At 41.3% G+C, this 21,214-nt stretch overlaps 1 protein-coding gene across 1 annotated transcript in view; it reads right to left on the bottom strand.

The window, feature by feature from the left end:
- LOC126474889 (serine proteinase stubble-like) overlaps nucleotides 1-21,214 on the bottom strand; it is an 87,131-nt gene that overhangs the window by 13,606 nt on the left and 52,311 nt on the right. The window contains exons 3-4 of the mRNA XM_050102421.1: nucleotides 15,089-15,270; nucleotides 7,000-7,098 (exon numbers count right to left, since the gene is read on the bottom strand). Coding sequence (XP_049958378.1) covers nucleotides 7,000-7,098; nucleotides 15,089-15,270 — 281 coding nt within the window. The remainder of the gene's footprint in view (nucleotides 1-6,999; nucleotides 7,099-15,088; nucleotides 15,271-21,214) is intronic.

Genomic DNA, 21,214 nt, shown 5'->3' with positions numbered 1-21,214 from the left:
GTAACGAAGAACACCACCACAGTGCACCGTAAGTACTCGTTGATTGACACATGCTGCCTTTTCCGTTTCCTTGATCTGCCTCGTGTTGCGGGGCCAGCCCGCTTTGGCGATATAGTTGCGCTAACCTAACGCCACGTGACGTCCAGCTTTCTGTGCACGGCTGACACGTCTCAGGCAACATGCTCCCGCCCTTTCGCTCATTTCCATCGAGTTATTAATGTGTTCTGTTACTTCACGCACCTCGTCCTACAGTTTTGCATAGCAGTGTATGAGTTCTTTTATAAAATACACCAGTAAATCGACAGTTACATTTTTCCAGATGTTTTGGTTCTGACAAACTCTTTTCGCTTATTAATTTGAAATATAATTATTAAATACTTTCAACAGTCTTTCATTTTCAAGACGTCTGAGTTAACGCTGAAAATGATTACGAAATTACATGGCAGTGTAGGAACGTCGTATTCGTCGACGAGCAATTTTAGCTAGTTCTTGACACTTTTTTTCAATTATTTTAACATATACATTCGTACAGAAGGCACTGTCAAAATGCAGGAGAAATCTGTGTTACGATAAATATGGCGTGAGCAGTAAAACTCAACGCATACCTGGGTCATTTCACGAACTACCGAAAGGCAATAAAAAACATCATAGTTAGTAGACAAAAAGTAGTGCGATGAGCAGTATTAAGTATTGCCGTAATTACTGATTAGCAAATATGATATTAAATACATCTGTACCTAATTTCTTGTGCCATTCCACAAATTCACCAAAACGTTGGTGTTAGGGGAGTTTTCAAGCAAATCTCAGAAATTTTTGGTATTTTTCAGAACAATTCCTATGATACTACTAACTTTTTCCTATGTAAAATGTAATTTAATTTATGTCAGTGTGTCTTTTAGAAGTATTTTACTTTTAATTTTATTACACTTCTTGAGTGAAAGTTTTGATAGACATCTTTTGTATATTGACATCTTTGAAATTACTCCGCATAGAAGGCTGTGTTTTCCATTTATCGATCGAGGACACGTTGCGTAGCCTTAAGTCAGACTCTGTACACCAACAAACTGTGAGTTGACAAGCCACTGAGGGGTTAAATATCTTATAAAACAGTAAATGAACTTCAGCCGTGATAATGTAATGACCATCAGGAATAAGAGAAATGATTTAGAAAACACACTGAGCCATGTACTTCCACAAACATTCTCAAATGAGAGAAAGCCATTACATTTACTTTGTCCGCCTGCTCTAGAATCACGGTGTAAATTCCGGAAGGTTGAAGTTTTAGAAGCGTGTTCTCAACACAAGATTTCTATTTCTTTTGGACGCCATAAAGCCAATTTACGGGGACCTAGCTTATCCAGACTTCGTCCGTAAATGTGTACTTCGGCACTCAAATTCCAATGACTCGTTCAGTAAAATGATTTGACATCAGTGCTGAAGAATGTATTTGTGGGGTGAAATACTCTGAAATGGAGAGTCAGTAATGCTGTGTTATCGTTTAATGAAACATGGGAAGAACAGGAGCGCTAAAGCATCGCAACATGAACTCTGGCTGTTATCCTGTCAAGGGATTACAGTGTTTAGAGAAATTAAGAGCTGCCAAGTCGTGGCGTGCAGCCGAGTCCAACGCCAAAGAAGCAATGTCAGCCTGAATGAAGCTGCTTTTAGAGAAAGGGACGGGACAAGAAAGAGGATCGTGACTCTGCTGATGAATGCTTTTGAGGTTTCATTAAAAAATATCAGAACTTTTTATCATTTTCAACCTTAAACTCCTCAAAATGACTTTTTGTAGTAAAATTTCCTTCCACTGGAGAACTACTTGCTATAGCGGCATGAAAAATTGTGAGCTGCTTTATTATAACTTACTATTGCTATTGAAGCAAAATAATGGCGTTGGTTTGAATGGACGTGACGTTAGATGTTTGCATGTACAAATACCTTAGTGCAAGAAATTGCTGATGATTTCTTGTGGATGATCCATCCTTTAGTCAATCAGAATATTAACACACGTTTTATTAAATTGCTTATCATTATTAGCTCATGGCGGTAGCAGACTATCTAAGCAGTCCCTGAACGAGATAACCTTTGCGCTATTTCTAAACATGGGCGAAATCGTTCTTTCGCACGTGACTCACGACATAGCATGATAGGCACTTAAGTAGCAAACAGAATTTCGCTCTCGATATGCGCTGACGTAAATTGGACTACCGAAAATGATGTAGTAACTTTTGTCATAATGATTTCGTATACATGCAAGCTTTCTTTAGACCAAAAAATATAATTCTATTCATCTCTTCAGTCCATTAGCCTGTCAGTGCACTCAGTAATACCATTAGTTAGTTTCACTTTCTGTGGATCATTTTGCAAGATAAATCGTGTAGAACGAGTCATTCACATCGCAAATTAATTTGCAAATATGGGTACATGCTGTGTAATACTGTTTTGGCAATTATTAATTTTCTTCTGATATCATACTTACAGCTTTTCATTACTCCGAGCGCAGTTATTGTGACATGAGAAAAAAATGTAAAATTTGAGACAATATTAGATTAAGAACTAGAAATCACTATGCACTCAAAATGAAACAGTAAAAGTGATTCTATATTACTCTTCTTATATTTTAAATATATGTTGAAAATTTCCCAGTATTATACGTATTTCATTCTTTATTTAACTGCTCTTTCATAATTACGAAAAACAGTAATAGTGATAAGGCAAATCGGTAAGCAAATGCACACTACTATTAGAAACTTTTACTGTGGAGAGAAACTTGAGTGAAAGATGTAAAGTTGTGAATCGTAATATGGTAGTTTGATACAGAAAAGAAAACAAAATAAAAGAATGAAGTAAAAACACACATGGCTCCTCTTACTGGCTTTTCGAGGCCTGCAGGGTTAATCGTAGTTGCATTGTCTTCGATTACGTAAATGAAACTTGGGCGCACAAACATCGTAATGGCCGCTGAGTGGAAAACAGATTATTCCATATGAAGATGAGAGACTCACTTAAGAACACGTGGACGGAAAAATAGATAACTTCATTAATTGAAAATGACATTATTTTATTGTAGACATAAAATGAACCATTATGGCGTGAAAATTTTATTTTGCTCCAGATTGTAGACTAAAATAAAGTCTCCTCCCAGCGTAAAACAAAGTGCCTAAACGGAGGTCGATCTCTGATCGTTTCCTTTCGCGGACAACGCTCAGTTAACTTAGTTAGAAGACCCATACAAAATACAGAGATCTGTAATCGACTTCTGAGCCACAACACAGCATATAGTGAAGGAAGTGCAAAATACATAAATTACTTCCGTAGCAGTTCTGAAATATGTCGCTTTTTTCGCGAAACCACGATATTATAAACCAGTACTAGGCACAAAGAAACTTCCATTTTGAATACGGTGGCCGTAAATCATATCAGCTGCAGCTACAGTAAATGAAATATCTGTTCGCTCATATTATTAAATTCATCCCTTTTCATGTTCATCATCATTATGAAACGTGCCGGAAGACTTGAGTCTTTTTCATTAAGCAGCGGAGGCAAAAGTCATGTTGTTGTTGCATTACTATTCCTTTTCAGTAAGAGAGCTAAAAACCAGGAAGTATCTTCCTATAATCACACTAGTTACACGTTGCTTTAGTATTTGTAATGTACGCCTTCTGCAGACCGCTTCCGAAGATAACCATGAAATGAGTCAAAATTAGGAAAGAAAATAAGCAAATATTTAAACAAGTATCTTGTTGCAGCTTATCCTAATTAAAACTGACGCAAATTTCACTTCAAACCTGTAGTTTGCGACAGCTATACGTCAGTTCATGCTTAAAGGACTGGCTTTCTAAAAATTGCTAAGTTACTGAAAACACAAATTCCACTAACGATAACATTTAAATAAGTACATTGTCCAAAAGGTCTCAGGTTAACTAGTTTCAAAAGAAGCAAAATGAATGGATACACAGACGAACTGACTGATTACATTTCAATATCAACCATTAACAAGAATTCCATGAGTAATTCATAAATGTTTATATTCACCGTTTCAAGTACATCAACACATTCGAGAAGGGCTCTTTTTTCATTTTAACCAGTTCTTTAAGCAGTCAGTCTGATTCTTATCTGTGCCTAAGACAGCCAAAGTATGTATTGTTGATATTATGGATCTCCCCCCAGTGGCAGAGGGCGATGATATGATTTGAATACTACAGAGTGTTACCGATACTACAAAACGCCTCGAGTTCCGTTTGCCAGTGGGATTAGATTTCGTATCGTTTGAGCGTGCCATCGTACCTTCGGTATTTTTGGGGTGGATACGTCCGTACGATGTGTCCCTGTACCGTTCTTCGGTCTCCCAATCCTTGCTCCTTTCTCTTCTGTACGCGTCTCTCTGACCGCAGCAATTAGATTCTCCGCTGGAATGCATCTATCTTCTATTGCATTCTTCGCTGCGTTTTTTTTTCAGATGGTGGCTCTTCTCACTCTCTACGATCCTGGAATAACCTTTGGTCAATGCAAATCGCACTTTTGTACCTGTTCTTCGCAGTCCTAATATAGTAGCAGCTATCTTGTATGGTAGATAGTGGCTTCCTTTGCCTTTAACAACGCGGAGAACGAGCCTACTGTTATTACGATGTAGTCAGCATGGATCTCATTGACTTAGCCCTTTCTCAATTGAACTTGCCGCCACGTAAACTAACGCCTCTTTCAGTAGGAGATATTCTGTTTTTATTTTTAACTAAAACTACATTTCTATTCAAAGGTGATGTGCCACTAGAGACTCTACACAGGGCGAGTCAAGTAAGACGTAACACCCCTTTTGTTTCGTGAACGGGTTTAGATATCAAAGCGAGGTTTTCGGTAATGTATTTTGATATGTAATAAAGAATCTTAACTCTTGTATCGATCGAGATATTGAGGCATGCATGATCTTTACATAGAATGATACACTTAGCAGGTGAATAAGACTAAGACAGCGTACCATTTGCAGTAAATGGTGCTATTCAGTTAACTTTAATCATGGTTTCAACGGATTTAAACCCGTCTTCTTCAGAAGGCCAAGAATCAACCTTCACATTAGCAAACAGTGAGTTAGTAAACCGATCTAACATCTATAAATAAAATGTGTTGTGAACGATGTGCATATCCATTTGTATAAGTTACGGCCACTAACCTCAAGGGTCTGTCACATCAGTAAAATCAATCACATAAAATGCCAGCCCATGTTAAGATCTACATGCCGACTGAGTGTATCTTTTACAAATTGATTTATAAGTAGTTGCCGACACATTTTATGTGGAGATCTTATTATTAAGTGACTGTTTGCTAATGTGAGGTTTTATTTCTCGTCCTTCTGAAAAAGACGGGTTTGACTGCGTTGAAATCGTGGTTAAGGTTAATTGAGTACCACCATTTATTGCAACTGGTTGGCTGTCTTGTTCACCTGCTATTCTGTAACCGTTGCTGAAGTGGAGCCATGTTCAAAATACTGAATGTTATATTTTTAACGGCATCCGAAAGCGCTTGAATATACGAATACAGTGATATAATACTTGTTAATATAGGGGTTGAAACTCTTCGCAAAACAATACGAGAAATTCTAAAACTGAAAATCAAGTAGGCCGAAATCGACCATTGCGCTGTAAACACGCTCATGAAGGTGGTATGTCGTTGTATCAAGCCATTCGAGTGTTTACTTGGCCGCGCTGAAGGTCGTTTCTGCTTCAACGTTTCTCGCATGCAGACATGTAAAACAACGAGGAGAAGTTAGGCGTGCTAATTTTACTCGGCGAATGTCAAACAAACGCTGTCGAAACGGCAATGGAAAACTGCCTGGCCATCGAGGTGGCGCTGTGGTAAGTACACTGGACTCGCATTCGGGAGGACGACGGTCCAAACCCGCGTCCGGCCATCCAGAATTAGATTTTCCATGATTTCCCTAAATCGCTTCAGGCAAATGCCGGGGTAGTTCTTTGAAAGGGTACGGCCGACTTCCTTCCCCATTTTTCCCTAATACAATGGGACCAATGACCTCGCTGTTTGGTCCCTTCCCCCCAAAACAACCAACCAACCAAAACTGCCTGACGAAACTGTAGTTGTCTCCACAAAAACATGGAAGGGTATGCACGTTTAAAATAGTTTTCCTAAGCCCCACTTGCTGCCCTACAAGCTAGCGTATGCCTTAGTTCCAATACACAAAGATCATAGCGGACCCTGAAGCTAGGTCGTATGGAAAATCAGGTTTTGTCGTAGCGTAGGGCTGTCTTGCTGCATCGACCATAACGACGGAGCCTGCCATGAGAGCTCTGCTTGGGGTCATTTACAGTACAATCACCGACTCTGGCTGCATTGCGTTCCAGTTTTGTGCATTTCTCATACTCTTTTGCGAAAGGTGTCAACGTCCATATCAACAAGCGCTACATCACTGTAATTGTCCTTCGAAGGGCTACTGAAAGCAGTTATGAAAGTATACAGTTCCTTTAAAACAACTGTGCTTGTTCCAGTATCTCGGTTTATACCAGAGTTCACATTTCGAGTCCCTCAGCATATTATCAAATGCAGGAAATCTCGTTTCAATATCTGGAACCGTTCAGGAAATGAAAGGAATGTTACATCTTACTTGACTCACCCTGTATATATACTTAATAGTTTTACCTATATGACCAATTTCTTACAGTCGAGTGAGATGGCGCAGTAATTAATAAAATTGAATAATAAACGCATCGTCCATTCATTTTCGTCCTATCAGTGTGGTTTAAACTTTTCGTCGGCTCCCCAGATAACTAGAGGTGAACGTAGGAATAGTTCCTTGACCAAGACTACGGCAGATTTCTTGGCCACCCCGTTCCATCTCAAATCACTTCGTGTCTAATGAGATGGTCGTTAAACTCTGACCTCCTTTATCTTTCTAACGACTTCAACGTCCGGGGCGCCTGGACCCTCACAGTTCCGTCTTCCGAGACGTCGTTTATCGCGGCAAGTGGCACAACCATCTGCTGGACTCACCGTTCTCGGTGGCTCCCCACCCCGCCACGGTCACCTTCAGCCCGGTGTAGTTCTGGGTGGCAAGGTCGCCGAACGGCAGGCAAATCGGGATCATGTACGCTGAAACATACAGCAGAGATTTGCATGAGACAGGATCTCGTCATGAAGTACGGAGAAAGAAAAATGAAGAGTTTCATACTCTTAATTTTCATTTTGATGCAAAAAGTAGGGACACAGCACAGCTGTACGAACCGACTTTATCAGTATAAGGAAAGAAATGGCGACTCACAAAATGCGCTCTAGAAAACACACCGTTATAAGATTTATATTAATTATTTCAAAGATCATATTCACAAGTTCTATAGAAAAACTGGGGAAGGAATCAGTTCACAGGCTTTGTTTGCGTGCACGGCTACATGCTACTCGTTTCCGGAGTGCTAAATAGTAGAATATTATACCCTTTTACACTTTTAATGCTATTACTGAAACATATGCTAAACAACAAAGACAAGCAGTTTAATCTCTCCATGCAACACATGCGATTATTGACAATACTAAAATTTAACAACTAAAGCAAACATTTTTGTCTTACGCTCTATATCTACTACTATATGGTTTTTAAATACAATTCTATACAACAAAACGACTTGTTCAACAGTAAATGTTCCAGTTTAGCAATAATGTTAGCTTTGCTTCCAGCTAGACATTTCATATTTTCAGTACTCCGAGGCACCACTACTTTTTAGTGCGACGAAATAATACTAATTTTGATTCACAAGCAGCGACAGCTTATTAAAATATCATAATCATGGCACTTTGCTTTTATATTGCGAATATGATATGCAGCACAATGCAAAATTTTAAAAAATTAGTGCAATGGCATAAATAAATATCAGAATAAAATATTGCCACAAGTGTCGCTTGTTGGTCTAAGTAAGTTATCGAAGTTTAAAAATAGAGCATTCAAATAACTGTCACAAAAGTGATATAATGGTCTTCTAAAATCACTTACTACTTATAGATATCGCATGCTGGACGTATGCAGCAGCTGTAACTACTCACTGACGTCTCTGAGATAAAGCAGGTATGAGAAGAGCGCAGATGTGTAAATTCAATAAGATTAATATATGTTCCGAAGACATTTCAGCAGAACAAGACGAAGCTGTAAATGGAACTAAAGCTTTCATTCTGTGATGAATCAGAAACGACGCGTTTCAAATAAGGCCTTATAAAGTTTCTGCAAATTTTACGCCATGCTAACTCATTCTTGTGTGCCTCAATTACTGTGACATTCTGAGATACTCTACCAGTCATGTTCTACGCTCGCATTACGCACAAGGATTTGCTTGCAACTTAGGCGCTACCTAGTCTCGTGCGCTCTTGGTTCTTCTATTTATCACCTACTTCTCCACCAGGAAATGCTTCAAAGGATTCATTTCTGAATGTAGCGATGTTTTCGTTTGTGAAATTATTGTTATGTTTCGCAACATTTGTGAAGTTCCAATCTGTTCTGCGTTTTTATCTTCATTCTTATTTGGTAAATAAGATGAGCCCCTGTCTTTTTTTTTTAGATATATTTGTCTTCAGATTTACCTACAAGGAGTTGCACATAATTTGCAAGCAGTTTATAGTTTGGCCGCTCTGATAGGTCCACTGCATTAGGAAACGTTCTGTTGATTCTATGCACAATCGTTTTGTCTCGACAGTAACTCTGATTGTGACTGTTCGAAGTGCCCAGTAGTGTCAACCATACATGCGAGTAAGATTTCTCAGACCATTCGTTAGCTTGTGTTATCTGATGTCTCTATAGCATCCTTAAGAAAAGACTGTACGCCTGCAGGCTCTCTTGCCTGCTAATAGCTTGTTTGTTCCCGTCGATCGGCGCCTGGTCTCAGGTGAATGTCAATACAATACAGTGGTGTGCCGCAACGTCTTGATGGGATGCTCCACGCATCCAAACATCCGATAAGCACGCGCCTTAATAAGCAGTCAAAGGCAGGAGCCATCTGGACAGCAGAAAGCATACACAAGTGTCGGAGAATTGAAATACCAAGAGCCAACATACAAGCAGCAGTAAAGATGCTCATTCTTCCCCTAGTCAGCTGCTCTGTACTGTCATCTGCCTATTTCCCCCTACTCTGTAATTCGTCTTTTTTTATGCAAACCAATCGCCCAAATAAAGCACGGAAGACAATGTCATCAATCCCGTAACATCGCGTTTTGCTTTGCAACTATTCTGGTATCGCCTCACCTCTAATAAATGTAGAGGACACATAGCTGCATACTAATATTCTGAAGTTTATTTAGTGCGCGAGAAATGATAATATTTTGCATATGTGAAAGAATATACACAGTGAGTCATAATTAATAGCAAAAACTGCCACTGTGAAAGTATACGGTAACAGTAGCAAAAAAGTTTCCAGTAAACTTGCGCCTGCAGACAACCCGTTTCCGAGAAAACTGCGAATGAGTGTTTACGAGCCGCTACTGACTTCAGTATGAAAATCTGTCCGAGTTAGTTCACTCTAAGACAAAAAAAAAGACACGCCACGAAGGAATTATTCGAATGTACTGGAAATCGGTAGATGTGACATACACGTACAAACAAACAATCGATTACAATTTCAGAAAAATTCGATGAAAAGAGCTTCACAAATTGAGCAACTCAATAACGCGGTAGTCCATCTCTGGCCCTTAAAAGCACTCCGTCTTCAGGCCACAAGTGGCCCATCGGGACCATCCGACCGCCGTGTCATCCTCACTGAGGATGCAGATAGGAGGGGCGTGTGGTCAGCACGCCGCTCTCCTGGTCGTTATGATGGTTTTCTTTGACCGGAGCCGCTACTATTCGGTCGAGTAGCTCCTCAGTTGGCATCACGAGGCTGAGTGCACCCCGAAAAATGGCAACAACGCATGGCTGCCGGATGGTCACCCATCCAAGTGCCAACCACGCCTGACAGTGCTTAACTTCGGTGTCTGACGGGAACCGGTGTGCCCACTGCGGCAAGGCCGTTGCCACTCTGGCCCTTACGCAAACAGTTATTCAGTGTGGCATGGATGACAGAGTTGGATGTCCTCCTGAGGGATATCGTACCAAAATATGTCCAGTTGACGCGTTAGATCGTCGAAACCCCGAGCTATTTGTAAGGGCCTGCCCATAATGTAACAAACGTTTTCAATTGGAGAGACTCCGGCTACCTTGCTGATCAAGGTAGCGTTTGTTGAGCACGAAGACAAACAGTAGAAACTCTCGCCGTGTGCAGAAGGGTAATATCTTGCTGTAATATAAGCCCAGGATGGCTTGGCTAGAAGAGCACAAAAACAGGCCGTTGAATATCGTCGACGCTCTGTTGTGCTGTAAGGGTGCCACGAATGGCAACCAAGAGGGTCCTGACATGAGATAAAGTGACGCGCCATACCACCACTCTTTGTTGTCGGGCCGCATGTCAGGTCAGGTTGGTATCCGAACGTTGTCTGGGGCGTCTCCAGACACGTCTTCACCCTGGAATCTCGTTGACTGGAATAGAACTGCCTTCAGTTATGAGTCCTGCTTGGAACTGGGCCCTGATTACCAGCACAGACGTTGTCATGCAAGACAGCCTTACAGCACAATGGTACTTCGATGATATTCAACGTCCCATTTTAATTAATACAGTTTCAAGATCTTCTGCACTTTCAGCTGGGACTGCTGCATCACTGGCATATTTCAACTTTTTTTTTTCTTTGGCCATGTATTAGTACGAGGGTCACTCCAAAAGAAATGCACACTATTTTTGTAAAAATACAGTTTTCATTCTGCATGTGTGAAAGTTTTGCAGTGTGTAGATACATCCTTCCTGCTTGTTCTCAAACTTAGTTCAACCTGTTCCCGTGAGTGGCACCGTCACAGCAAGTCTTCAAGATGGCTGCTACACTCGACGTTCGTCAGGAGCAACGTGCTGTCAAAGAATTCCTGTGCTGTGAAAACGAGACAGTGGGAAACATCCACAAGAGGTTGAAAAAGGTGTATGGAGATGCTGCTGTCAATCGCAGTACAGTTGGTCGGTGGGCAAGCAGATTATGTGATGAAAGCGGACACGGCAATATTGATGGTTGTCCTCTCAGCGGCAGGCCTCGTTCTGTACACGCTCCAGACAATGTGCAGAGAGTTAACGATTTGGTGACTGCTGACAGACGCATCACAGTGAACGAATTCTCACGCTACGTTGGGATAGGAGAAGAAAGTGTTTGCAGAATACTGAAAGTGTTGGCGTCAAAAGAGGTTTGTGAAAGGTGGGTTCCCAGGATATTGACAGTGGCTCACAAAGAAACAAGAAAAACAGTATGCAGCGAACTTTTGGAACAGTACGAGAATGGTGGAGATGAATTTCTTGCAAGAATTGTGACAGCTGATGAAACATGGCTCCATCATTTTTCACCAGAGATGAAGAGGCAATCAATGGAGTGGCATCATGCAAATTCACCCAAGAAAAAAAAATTCAAAACCACACCTTTTGCTGGAAAAGTTATGGCTACGGTGTTTTTCGATTCTGAAGGACTCTTGCTTGTGGACATCATGCGAAGTAGAACCACCATAAACTCTGATGCATATGTGACGACACTGAAGAAACTTCAAGCTCGATTGAGTGGTGTTCGACCACATCGGCAAAAGCAGTATGTTTTGCAGTTGCACGACAATGCAGGGCCATATGTCGGTCAAAAAACCATGGAAGCGATCACAAAACACGGATGGACAACACTGCAACACCCGCCTTTCGGTCCTGACCTGGCTCCATGTGACTATCATCTCTTTGGGAAACTGAAAGACTCTTTTCGTGGAACTAGATGAATGACTCCCTTGTGCACGCTGCCAAACAGTGGCTCCAACAGGTTGGTCAAGAATTTTACCGTGCGCGTATACAGGCGCTGGTGTCAAGATGGCGTAAGGCAGTTGAGAGGGATGGAAATTATATGGAGAAATGAAAATATTGCTCCTAAAGGATGTATCTACACACTGTAAAACTTTTAAACATGTAGAATAAAAGATGGATTTTTTAAAAAAATAGTGTGCATTGCTTTTGGAGTGACCCTCGTATATCTATCTGTTAGTCATCTCTGACTTTTTAAAGTGCCTTTTCTACGTACAGGTATGGACAATCGCTGATAATGCACTGTCTTGTCGGTCGCTTTTTCTTTTCTGCTCTTCTTGTTGCTTTGTCCTTCCATCAAGATCGTAACAGCTGTTCCAGTTTGGTAAAAGTTCCATGTTATTCTTCGATCTTTATAGTCTGTTCTTGCTTGTTTCAAGACCTGTTAGATTCCTTTGCAGTTGTTAATATATAGACCGTGTTGGAATTAGTACTGCTTCTCTGGTCCCCTGTTTTTCCAGTATAGAAAGTGATCTGATTGCAAAGCTCCAACTTCCTGCTCTATGCAGCCTAGTACAGTTGAGGATATTACTTCAGGTGCATGAACAAACAGACTCAGAGTTCTGTAGTATTGACAATTTATGGAATTTGGGAATGGGTAACATAATATTTTTTTAGAAATCTGTGGGCAGCTTTGCCTGTTCGTGCAAGCTGTACATGAAATTAAATATCTCATCAATACAATCATAATATTTTAAATGAAAACAGAGTACGGTTTTCTGATGAATGTCCCTGAACTGTTAAGGGAAGCGGAGGAAATTGTTTCAAAATAGATATTTAGAAATCTTATCCTTTTCAATCAATACTGTTTTATTACACGGACCTATGTCATGCGTGTTGTTTAAGGGAATGACTGGCGGTGTATTATTGTACTGAACTATTTTCAAGGCTTGGGATGGTTAGAAAACTTTCGAAGGATTAAAAATACATTACTCTTCCTATGCATAGAATAGCAAATATTTTATCAGCAGCTGAAGACTGTGTCTGAGACACTTTGGCATAAGAAATGCAGTGAGTTTAGAAGGTTCCAAATAGCCATCTACAAAGCATATGGGGCTATTACCAATGGGATCATATTTGCTAATAGAAGATAATATAATAATTTAGGCATGTCTTTTTTAAATAAGAACGAAATGTTCTCACCTTAGTTTAAATAAGGGAAATGGATAACTTTCTAGTCTGTTCAAGATTCCTTCAACACACAGAAAAGCACTTCGTTGTTACTTGCCAGCTCTTTAATAAGCAGGTAAAAACCTAACCACCGAATAGGAACTCCAAAGCAGTGGAGCATTCACATGGACATAAAATCGGATATGGAAGCTGAAATCCAGCAACCAAACCTACATTTCCAGACTCGGTATTTGAGTGTTCACAGCGAGAGCAGTTGAAGAGATTGGATAATGTCTTGATAAGAGGTTATAAGATGGATGTCAAGTAATACAAGTGTGAGTGAATGTAGTGGAAAGAAATCACTGGATGATGATACAATTTAATTAGACCATGAGACACTAAAAGTGGTCGATGAGTTTCGATATTTGAACAGCAAAATAACTGGAGATTGTCGAAGTGGAGAGGGTGTGAAATGTTGATTTGTAATAGGAAGCCGGGTGCTGTGAGCGAGCGGTTCTAGCCGCTTCAGTCCGGAACCGCGCTGCTGCTACGGTCGCAGGTTCGAATCCTGCCTCGGGCATGCATGTGTGTGATGTCCTTAGGTTAGTTAGGTTTAAGTAGTTCTAAAGTCTAGGGGACTGATGACCTCAGATGTTAAGTCCCATAGTGCTTCGAGCCATTTGAACCATCTTGTAATAGGAATAAAAGCGTTTTTGAAAAAAAGAAAAAGCTATTTTATTTTTCAGGTCCGCCTTGATCACACAAACTTTTACACTTCACTATTACCGGTTTCAGCTACTGCCATCCTCAGATCATAAAATATTCTGATGTAGTATCAACGCCAAAGTAAACATGTAGGTACATAGTAAGTGCACTTGCTATTTACCTACATGTTTAGTTTGATGTTGACACTACATCAGAACATTTTATGATCTGAGGATGGCAGTAGCCGAAACCGGTAATAGTGAAGTGTAAAAGTTTGTGTGATCAAGAGGGACTTGTAAAATAAAGTGCCAAAATATGATCACTTGCTCATTTTCAAACTTTATGTCTTCAACTGATAAAAAAGAGATTTCTAAACATAGAATATAAATTTAGGTTTTAGGAAGTCTTTTCTGAAAGCATGTGAATTGAGTTTAGCCTTTTACGGAGGTGAAACATGGACGATGAGCAAACAAGAAGATAACATAAGTGTTTGAACGTAGTGCTACAGAAGAAAGTTGAAACTTAGATGAGAGGATGGAATAAATAATGAGGAGGTGCTGGAACGAACTCGAGAAAAAAGAAATTCATGACTCAATTTGACTAAGAGAAGCAATCGGTTTGTAGGACACATCCTGAGGCATCACTGCATCGTCAGATTCAGTAATGGAGGGATATGCGGGGTGCAAAAATTGTAGGGGGAGAATAAGGCTTGAATACAGTAAACAGGTTCAAGTGGATGTTGGTTGTCGAAGTTATGCAGAGATGAAGCTGCTTGCACAAGACAAAACAGCGTTGAAAGCTGCATCAAACCAGACTTCGTACTGACTACCTCAAGAACAACAACAAAAAAAAAATGGTTCAAATGGCTCTGAGCACTATGGGACTCAACTGCTGAGGTCATTAGTCCCCTAGAACTTAGAACTAGTTAAACCTAACTAACCTAAGGACATCACAAACATCCATGCCCGAGGCAGGATTCGAACCTGCGACCGTAGCGGTCTTGCGGTTCCAGACTGCAGCGCCTTTAACCGCACGGCCACTTCGGCCGGCTCAAGAACAACAATACAAGACCAACAGAAACGGGTATTAGGAAACTGAAATACAAAAAACCGTATCTAACGGCATAAGAGTATGTAAATGTAGCGACTGGGACAGTGGTGAGATTTATGACCTGCGAGCCGCATAACTTCCGTGCTGCTTGACGACTGTAGCTATACCCACAAGCATGCTAATCAAATGATCATTGTTTACGTTAGTGCTGCAGGAAGCAAAATTAAGATCAGAAGTGACGGTCTCTCCGGAAGACAGTTGCTGTCTGCGATAAAATATGAGAATGAAGGCCGACGGCGCAGCTGGTTCCTGCGGCAGCGCTGGCAGCTGAGACTAACCTGAGAAGCGCGCCTCGCGGTCGAGGCGGACGAGCGCCACGTCGTGGCGGAACTTGGGCGAGTTGTACTGCGGATGCACCACGGCGGCGGCCACGGCGAAATCCTGCACCGGCTCGGCGCACTGCACCTCGTCGCAGTCCGGGTCTCCGCGCGCGTCCACCTCGCCCAGCCGCACCGCTTTCCTGCCGGCGCACAGACACAAGCGCACTGCACTCCAGACCTTCATGAGCACCACCTTGGACTTCGACAAGTACGTACACCCATTAACTGAAAACTATTAGCCTTTCACAAGTCCACCGAGCTTCCCATGTTTCACAACAACTGGACACATGTTAGCTACTGAATTAGCAGTGGTTCGCAACTTGGGGGTGGTTGTAACACTTTCATGCCGATGTTCTCTTTGACCATTTATTATTGTATTTGTACTTGCTTTTATCTTCATGTAAATTTATATGTACACGATGTATGAATTAATTTGTTTATTTTGTCGTATAATCAATTATGTTTATTACGTAAATATCGCTGAGTAATCGCTGAGGGAATGTTAGGGAAACGTTAGGTTTTTGTCAACGAATAAGTATAGTTGGAGTAGCGGCGTCTCTGGATGCGGGAGGATGTTACGTCAGAGCGCGCGCTACACAGAGAGAGAACTCTGGTGTGAGACTTGGTGAAGTGCGGACGCATGGATGGCGTGCACTGTACTGGAGGAGTGATTGTTTAGCGGCACGTGGCAAGTGATGAGCGCGGGCGGTGGAAATATTGGCTGCAGCAACATCAAGAACCCGCCGCGCCAATATCATTGCCAATAACTTCCGTGCTCGCTAATTATCGTGGAAAGGAGCCAGCAGCAGTATCGTCGTCAGCAACTTCGTCACGGCGTGAATGGACTGAAGTAAGATTGCTGCATCACAGCTTATTGTCAACTAGTTTTGTAACGGCGTTACTCAGCTTTGTGGTGTTTTGCCAGTGAATAATTACCATAGTTTAATCAAAACTGTTTATTGATGATTCTCCTAAAATCATTTACCAAGTAGGCTCCTGCCCTATCCTATTGTTACAATAATCCGAGTACCGTTTACGAAAAATGAAAATTGCAGCGTCAGTTAATTTTACTTATGAACTAAATAATTCAGTTAGATTAAAGATTTGAACTTAAAGCATTCAGTAATTTCAGTCTCACTAACTTTAAATTCGAACTTTAATCTGAGGCGATCTAATTGTTGCAAATAATAAATCAAATTAAAATGATTCCTGGCACTATGAACAAAAGCACTAACTAGAATTAATGAGTGAGTGCAAATATCAGTGATTATTGTAATTTGTTGTTAGTAAAGTTCTGGTTCACATTTTGACTTGCAGTCGTGCTAAAGTATAATAATTACCTTTTGATACAGTAATTATCAATTTCTACTTCTCCAGGTTATAGATAGTACCCTAAATGGATTATAAATTGTTTCATTATTTACTTCCAAATAGATAAATGAAGTAATTGGCAGCGCAGCACAACAATAACTGCGTAACAGGTAAAACATTGCTTTGGCGCCTACGCATCGTTATCATTATTATTACTGCTGAAATGAAATGTCGTGTGGCTAGGGCCTCCCGTCGGCTAGACCGTTCGCCTGATGCAAGTCTCAGTTGACGCCACTTCGGCGACTTGCGCGTCGATGAGGATCAGATGAGGATGATGAAGACAACACAACATTATTATTATTATTATTATTATTATTATTGTTATTGTTATTGGTGGCAATGGTTAGACACAAAAGGGTTGCCAGCCTGAAGTCTTCCAATTTCCGCCATTTCAGAAGTAAGGAGTTCAGCAATCAAGCGATTTACAAACAATAAGTGTATAGTCCACATTTTAACTTGTTTAATTTTATTAAATGAGGAGCCAGGGTAGGGATGAATCAGTTGTCATTAGGGAGAGGAGTGCTGCAGACCAAACATGTTTTGTAACAATCGTGTACCCTCAATGTAGATAGTCAGCTTTATTCTTTCAGAAGGTGTTGTAGGCTTGTAGGCAGCATTCGCGACCCATTGACAATCGCATCATTCTGTACAAAAAAAAAAAAAAGGTCAGAAATAAGCAGCACCAATTGTCTCACTGACGCATTAGTTCGTTGTTTAATAAAACACCTAAAAAACTAAATACCATTTATCTTTTGTCATTTTAAGAATAAAAATGTTCAAAGAAAACTCATTTTCATTCTGCAGTTTCGTTAGGCGCTAATACCGATGATGGTGGTGACAGACGGTGGTCGTGGGGGTGGATTATTACCTAATACCTGATTACACTTATGGGCAGTGGTCTCAGAAAGGTTGGTGACAACTAACTTAGACATACTTTAGACTGGTCACCGTACACTCTAGCGCCATAAAGGCGCGAACAACGACGTTGATCCGGATGAAGTGTACTACATGCTTTATTATTTATTTGTTTACTTTTATTTTTTTCGCTGGCGTTCACAAATGACCTGACACCTAGTGACTAACAAGATGATCGTAAGAACTTCCCCTCACCGATTTGATTAATATTGACAGGGTGTGTAGGGCACTACTAAGGCTTAAACACATGTAGACAGGAAGACACAACTCTCAACCGCTTTCAGGAAAATCGAGTTAGAATATTTTAGACACGCGTATATACTTCGTGCAGTCGCTGGTACTCGATGAGTCCGCAGCCAAGCGAGTAAGCGCGTAGTTTCATAAGCATACGTATTTGAATCGAATCTCGCTGCCGTGACATTTTTTCATTCCCATGTAAGTCTAACAACAGCTGTGCAAATTAAAATTTAATGATCCATTTATTACTTTTGTACTTGAAAGAAAAATGCTTTGAAGAGACAACTGGCTCTTTTAACCAAGAGTGAAAACATCAGTTGATGAGTAAGCATGTAAATATATCTGCAACGTCCGGCAAACTCACACTACCATTGAAATCCTAAGGAAATGCAATCCGAAAACAAAGGAAGTAGGTTACAGTACGCTTGTTCGCCCACTGCTTGAATACTGCTCAGCAGTGTGGGATCCGTACCAGATAGGGTTGATAGAAGATATAGAGAAGATCCAACGGAGAGCAGCGCGCTTCGTTACAGGATCATTTAGTAATCGCAAAAGCGTTATGGAGATGATAGATAAACTCCAGTGGAAGACTCTGCAGGAGAGACGCTCAGTAGCTCGGTACGGGCTTTTGTCAAAGTTTCGAGAACATACCTTCACCGAAGAGTCAAGCAGTATATTGCTCCCTCCTACGTATATCTCGCGAAGAGACCATGAGGATAAAATCAGAGAGATTAGAGCCCACAGAGAGGCATACCGACAATCCTTCTTTCCACGAACAATACGAGAATGGAATAGAAGGGAGAACCGATAGAGGTACTCAAGGTACCCTCCGCCACACACCGTCAGGTGGCTTGCGGAGTATGGATGTAGATGTAGATGTAGAAAGAAAACAGCCCTCGGTCACTAATTTTAATTCGTTAAAAATTAGTGACCGAGGGCTGTTTTCTTTCAATTGTAACTATTCACGGTCTCTGAACGTTCAGCCATGTACAAAATTTTGTGAAACTGACAATAGCACTACACAAGAATTTTCTGACTGCCATCATGAAGCCATACCTGAGAGAAGAACAATTTCTTTTTCTCCTTGATTTGATTCGTGGAGAGCTTGAAGGAACCAGAATCTGAACGACGATGGAGAGGGATCTGCCAGTGTACTCCGCTGGTGCGGCCTTTCGAGAGATCTTCTAGAGAAGATTTATATAAAAATACAACAAGTCAAACATCACCAGTTGTCTGCACAGGTAATCGATGATACGTTTCAATACACGCGATACGCCGCCAAATTGTGTGGTGAAAGAGAGGCGTTTATGAATGTAAACTAAGTTTATTTTGCAATAAGCCGGCCCGCATCTCGTGGTCGTGCGGTAGCGTTCTCGCTTCCCACGGCCGGGTTCCCGGGTTCGATTCCCGGCGGGGTCAGGGATTTTCTCTGCCTCGTGATGGCTGGGTGTTGTGTGATGTCCTTAGGTTAGTTAGGTTTAAGTAGTTCTAAGTTCTAGGGGACTTATGACCACAGCAGTTGAGTCCCATAGTGCTCAGAGCCATTTGAACCATTTGCAATAAGCCGGTCGTTGTGGCCGAGCGGCTCTAGGGGCTTCAGTCTGGAACCGCGCTGCTGCTACGGTCGCAGGTTCGAATCCTGCCTCGGACATGGTTGTGTGTGATGTCCTTAGGTTATTTAGGTTTAAGTACTTCTAAGTCTAAGGGACTGATGATCTCACATGTTAAGTACCATAGTGCTCAGAGCTATTTGAACCATATTTTGCAATAGACACATCGAAAAAAACATGCAGATGCAAATTTGGCAGTCATTACGTGTGCTGTATCTCACAAAAATTACTATTTCCCATTTTTCTATGATCAGTATCAACTTGATTCGTGCAGTGTAACATAGGTTACATATTGGACTCGTCACAAATATACAGATAAAATGACCGAGGCCAGCCGGGGTGGCCGAACGGTTCTAGGCGCTAGAGTCAGGAACCGCGCGACCGCTACGGTCGCAGGTTCGAATCCTTCCTCGGGCATGGGTGTGTGTGACGTCTTTAGGTTAGTTAGGTTCAAGTAGTTCTAAGTTGTAGGGGACTGGTGACCTCAGAAGCTAAGTCCTATAGTGCTCAGAGCCATTTGAACCAAAATGACGAAACTAATCTGATTGCAAGTTCTCGTGTGTCCTCTGTTTCCACTCTCTTAACGAAAAACCTTGTGTCTTTATCAGTACAAAGATTTTGAAAATAATAAATGAATCATTAAATATCGATATTTTGCAGTCATAATAAATATTTTATTAGAATTACGTAAGAATGAAAAAAAGTATCGGGAGCGAGATTTCATCCTGAGATCCCGCGCTTTTGAAACTAAGCGCTTACTCGTTCGACTGCAGCGTCAGCGTATATAAGCGACTACTCAAAAATAAATAAGCACACCTAACATTTCTAACTCGATTTTCTCGAGAACCGTTGGGAGTTTTCCTGTTTACATGTTGTAGACCTAATCGTATCCTACGCATCCAGTCAATATGATTCAAATCGGCGTGGCGGAGCTTGTATGATCTCCTTGTAAGACAGTCTTGTTATCACAGTATTAAATTGCACATATACATAATATAAAACTTATTGAATTTCTTAGCGTTTGAACAAAGTTGCAACTTTACTTTAGTACTTGGGAAGTTTGTGCTAACTGGGTCACGGAAACGCTAAAACTATGTATTAAGAAGGTAGGAAAATAGAAAGGTAAGAAAGTATTCTGATTTAAAGAATGCTACCACCAATGCTGTGGATTAGCGAGTATCTCAGAAAAAACGTTGGGACTCTATCGCTCCTAGGCAGCCACTGCCCCACTTGCTGCTACTCTCTATCAGAGAGCGAGGACCTCAGCAATATTTTGAGCTTCTTGCCCTCAGATGGCGTTACCCTACATCTGGGTTAGGTTATTCTATACAGCAGCGAGTGCTGTCCTCTGTTTCTACAGTCGTCTTACAGTCTAATATTACTGTGTAATAAGCAGTTGTTTTCGTAACACCCAGGTGACCAGACGTTTAGTACTTATTCTATGGTTGTGTGTCTTTGCCTGTGTCGTTGTCATCTAATCTGCCACCACTGCCACTGTAGTTTGTCTCGCTAGTATTGTATGCAGATTGATTGGCCGCCTGCGTCCGTTGCCGCTTGTACTCTCGACGCTGTTGCAAGCACTCTTTATGCAGCGCTCTAGATATTCTGCCTGCAGAGTCGGTGAGATTGGCCCACAGGGTCTGACCTCTAAATGACTGTTTTATGTCGTCTTGTGAGTGTGCTCTCTCCTGAGAGCCATGGGGCAGTATACGACGGGCTTCGTAAGTATATCTACATCTACATCCATACTCCACAAGCCACCTGACGATGTGTGGCGGAGAGTACCTTGAGTACCTGTATCGGTTCTCCCTTCTATTCCAGTCTCGTATTGTTCATGGGAAGAAAGATTGTCGGTATGCCTCTGTGTGGGCTCTAATCTCTCTGATTTTATCTTCATGGTCTCTTCGCGAGATATGCGTAGGAGGGAGCAATATACTGCTTGACTCCTTGG

The sequence above is a fragment of the Schistocerca serialis genome, chromosome 1 (assembly GCF_023864345.2).
Source record: "Schistocerca serialis cubense isolate TAMUIC-IGC-003099 chromosome 1, iqSchSeri2.2, whole genome shotgun sequence".
NCBI classification, from domain to species: Eukaryota; Metazoa; Arthropoda; class Insecta; order Orthoptera; family Acrididae; genus Schistocerca; species Schistocerca serialis.
This window is presented reverse-complemented; position numbering and strand designations above follow the sequence as displayed.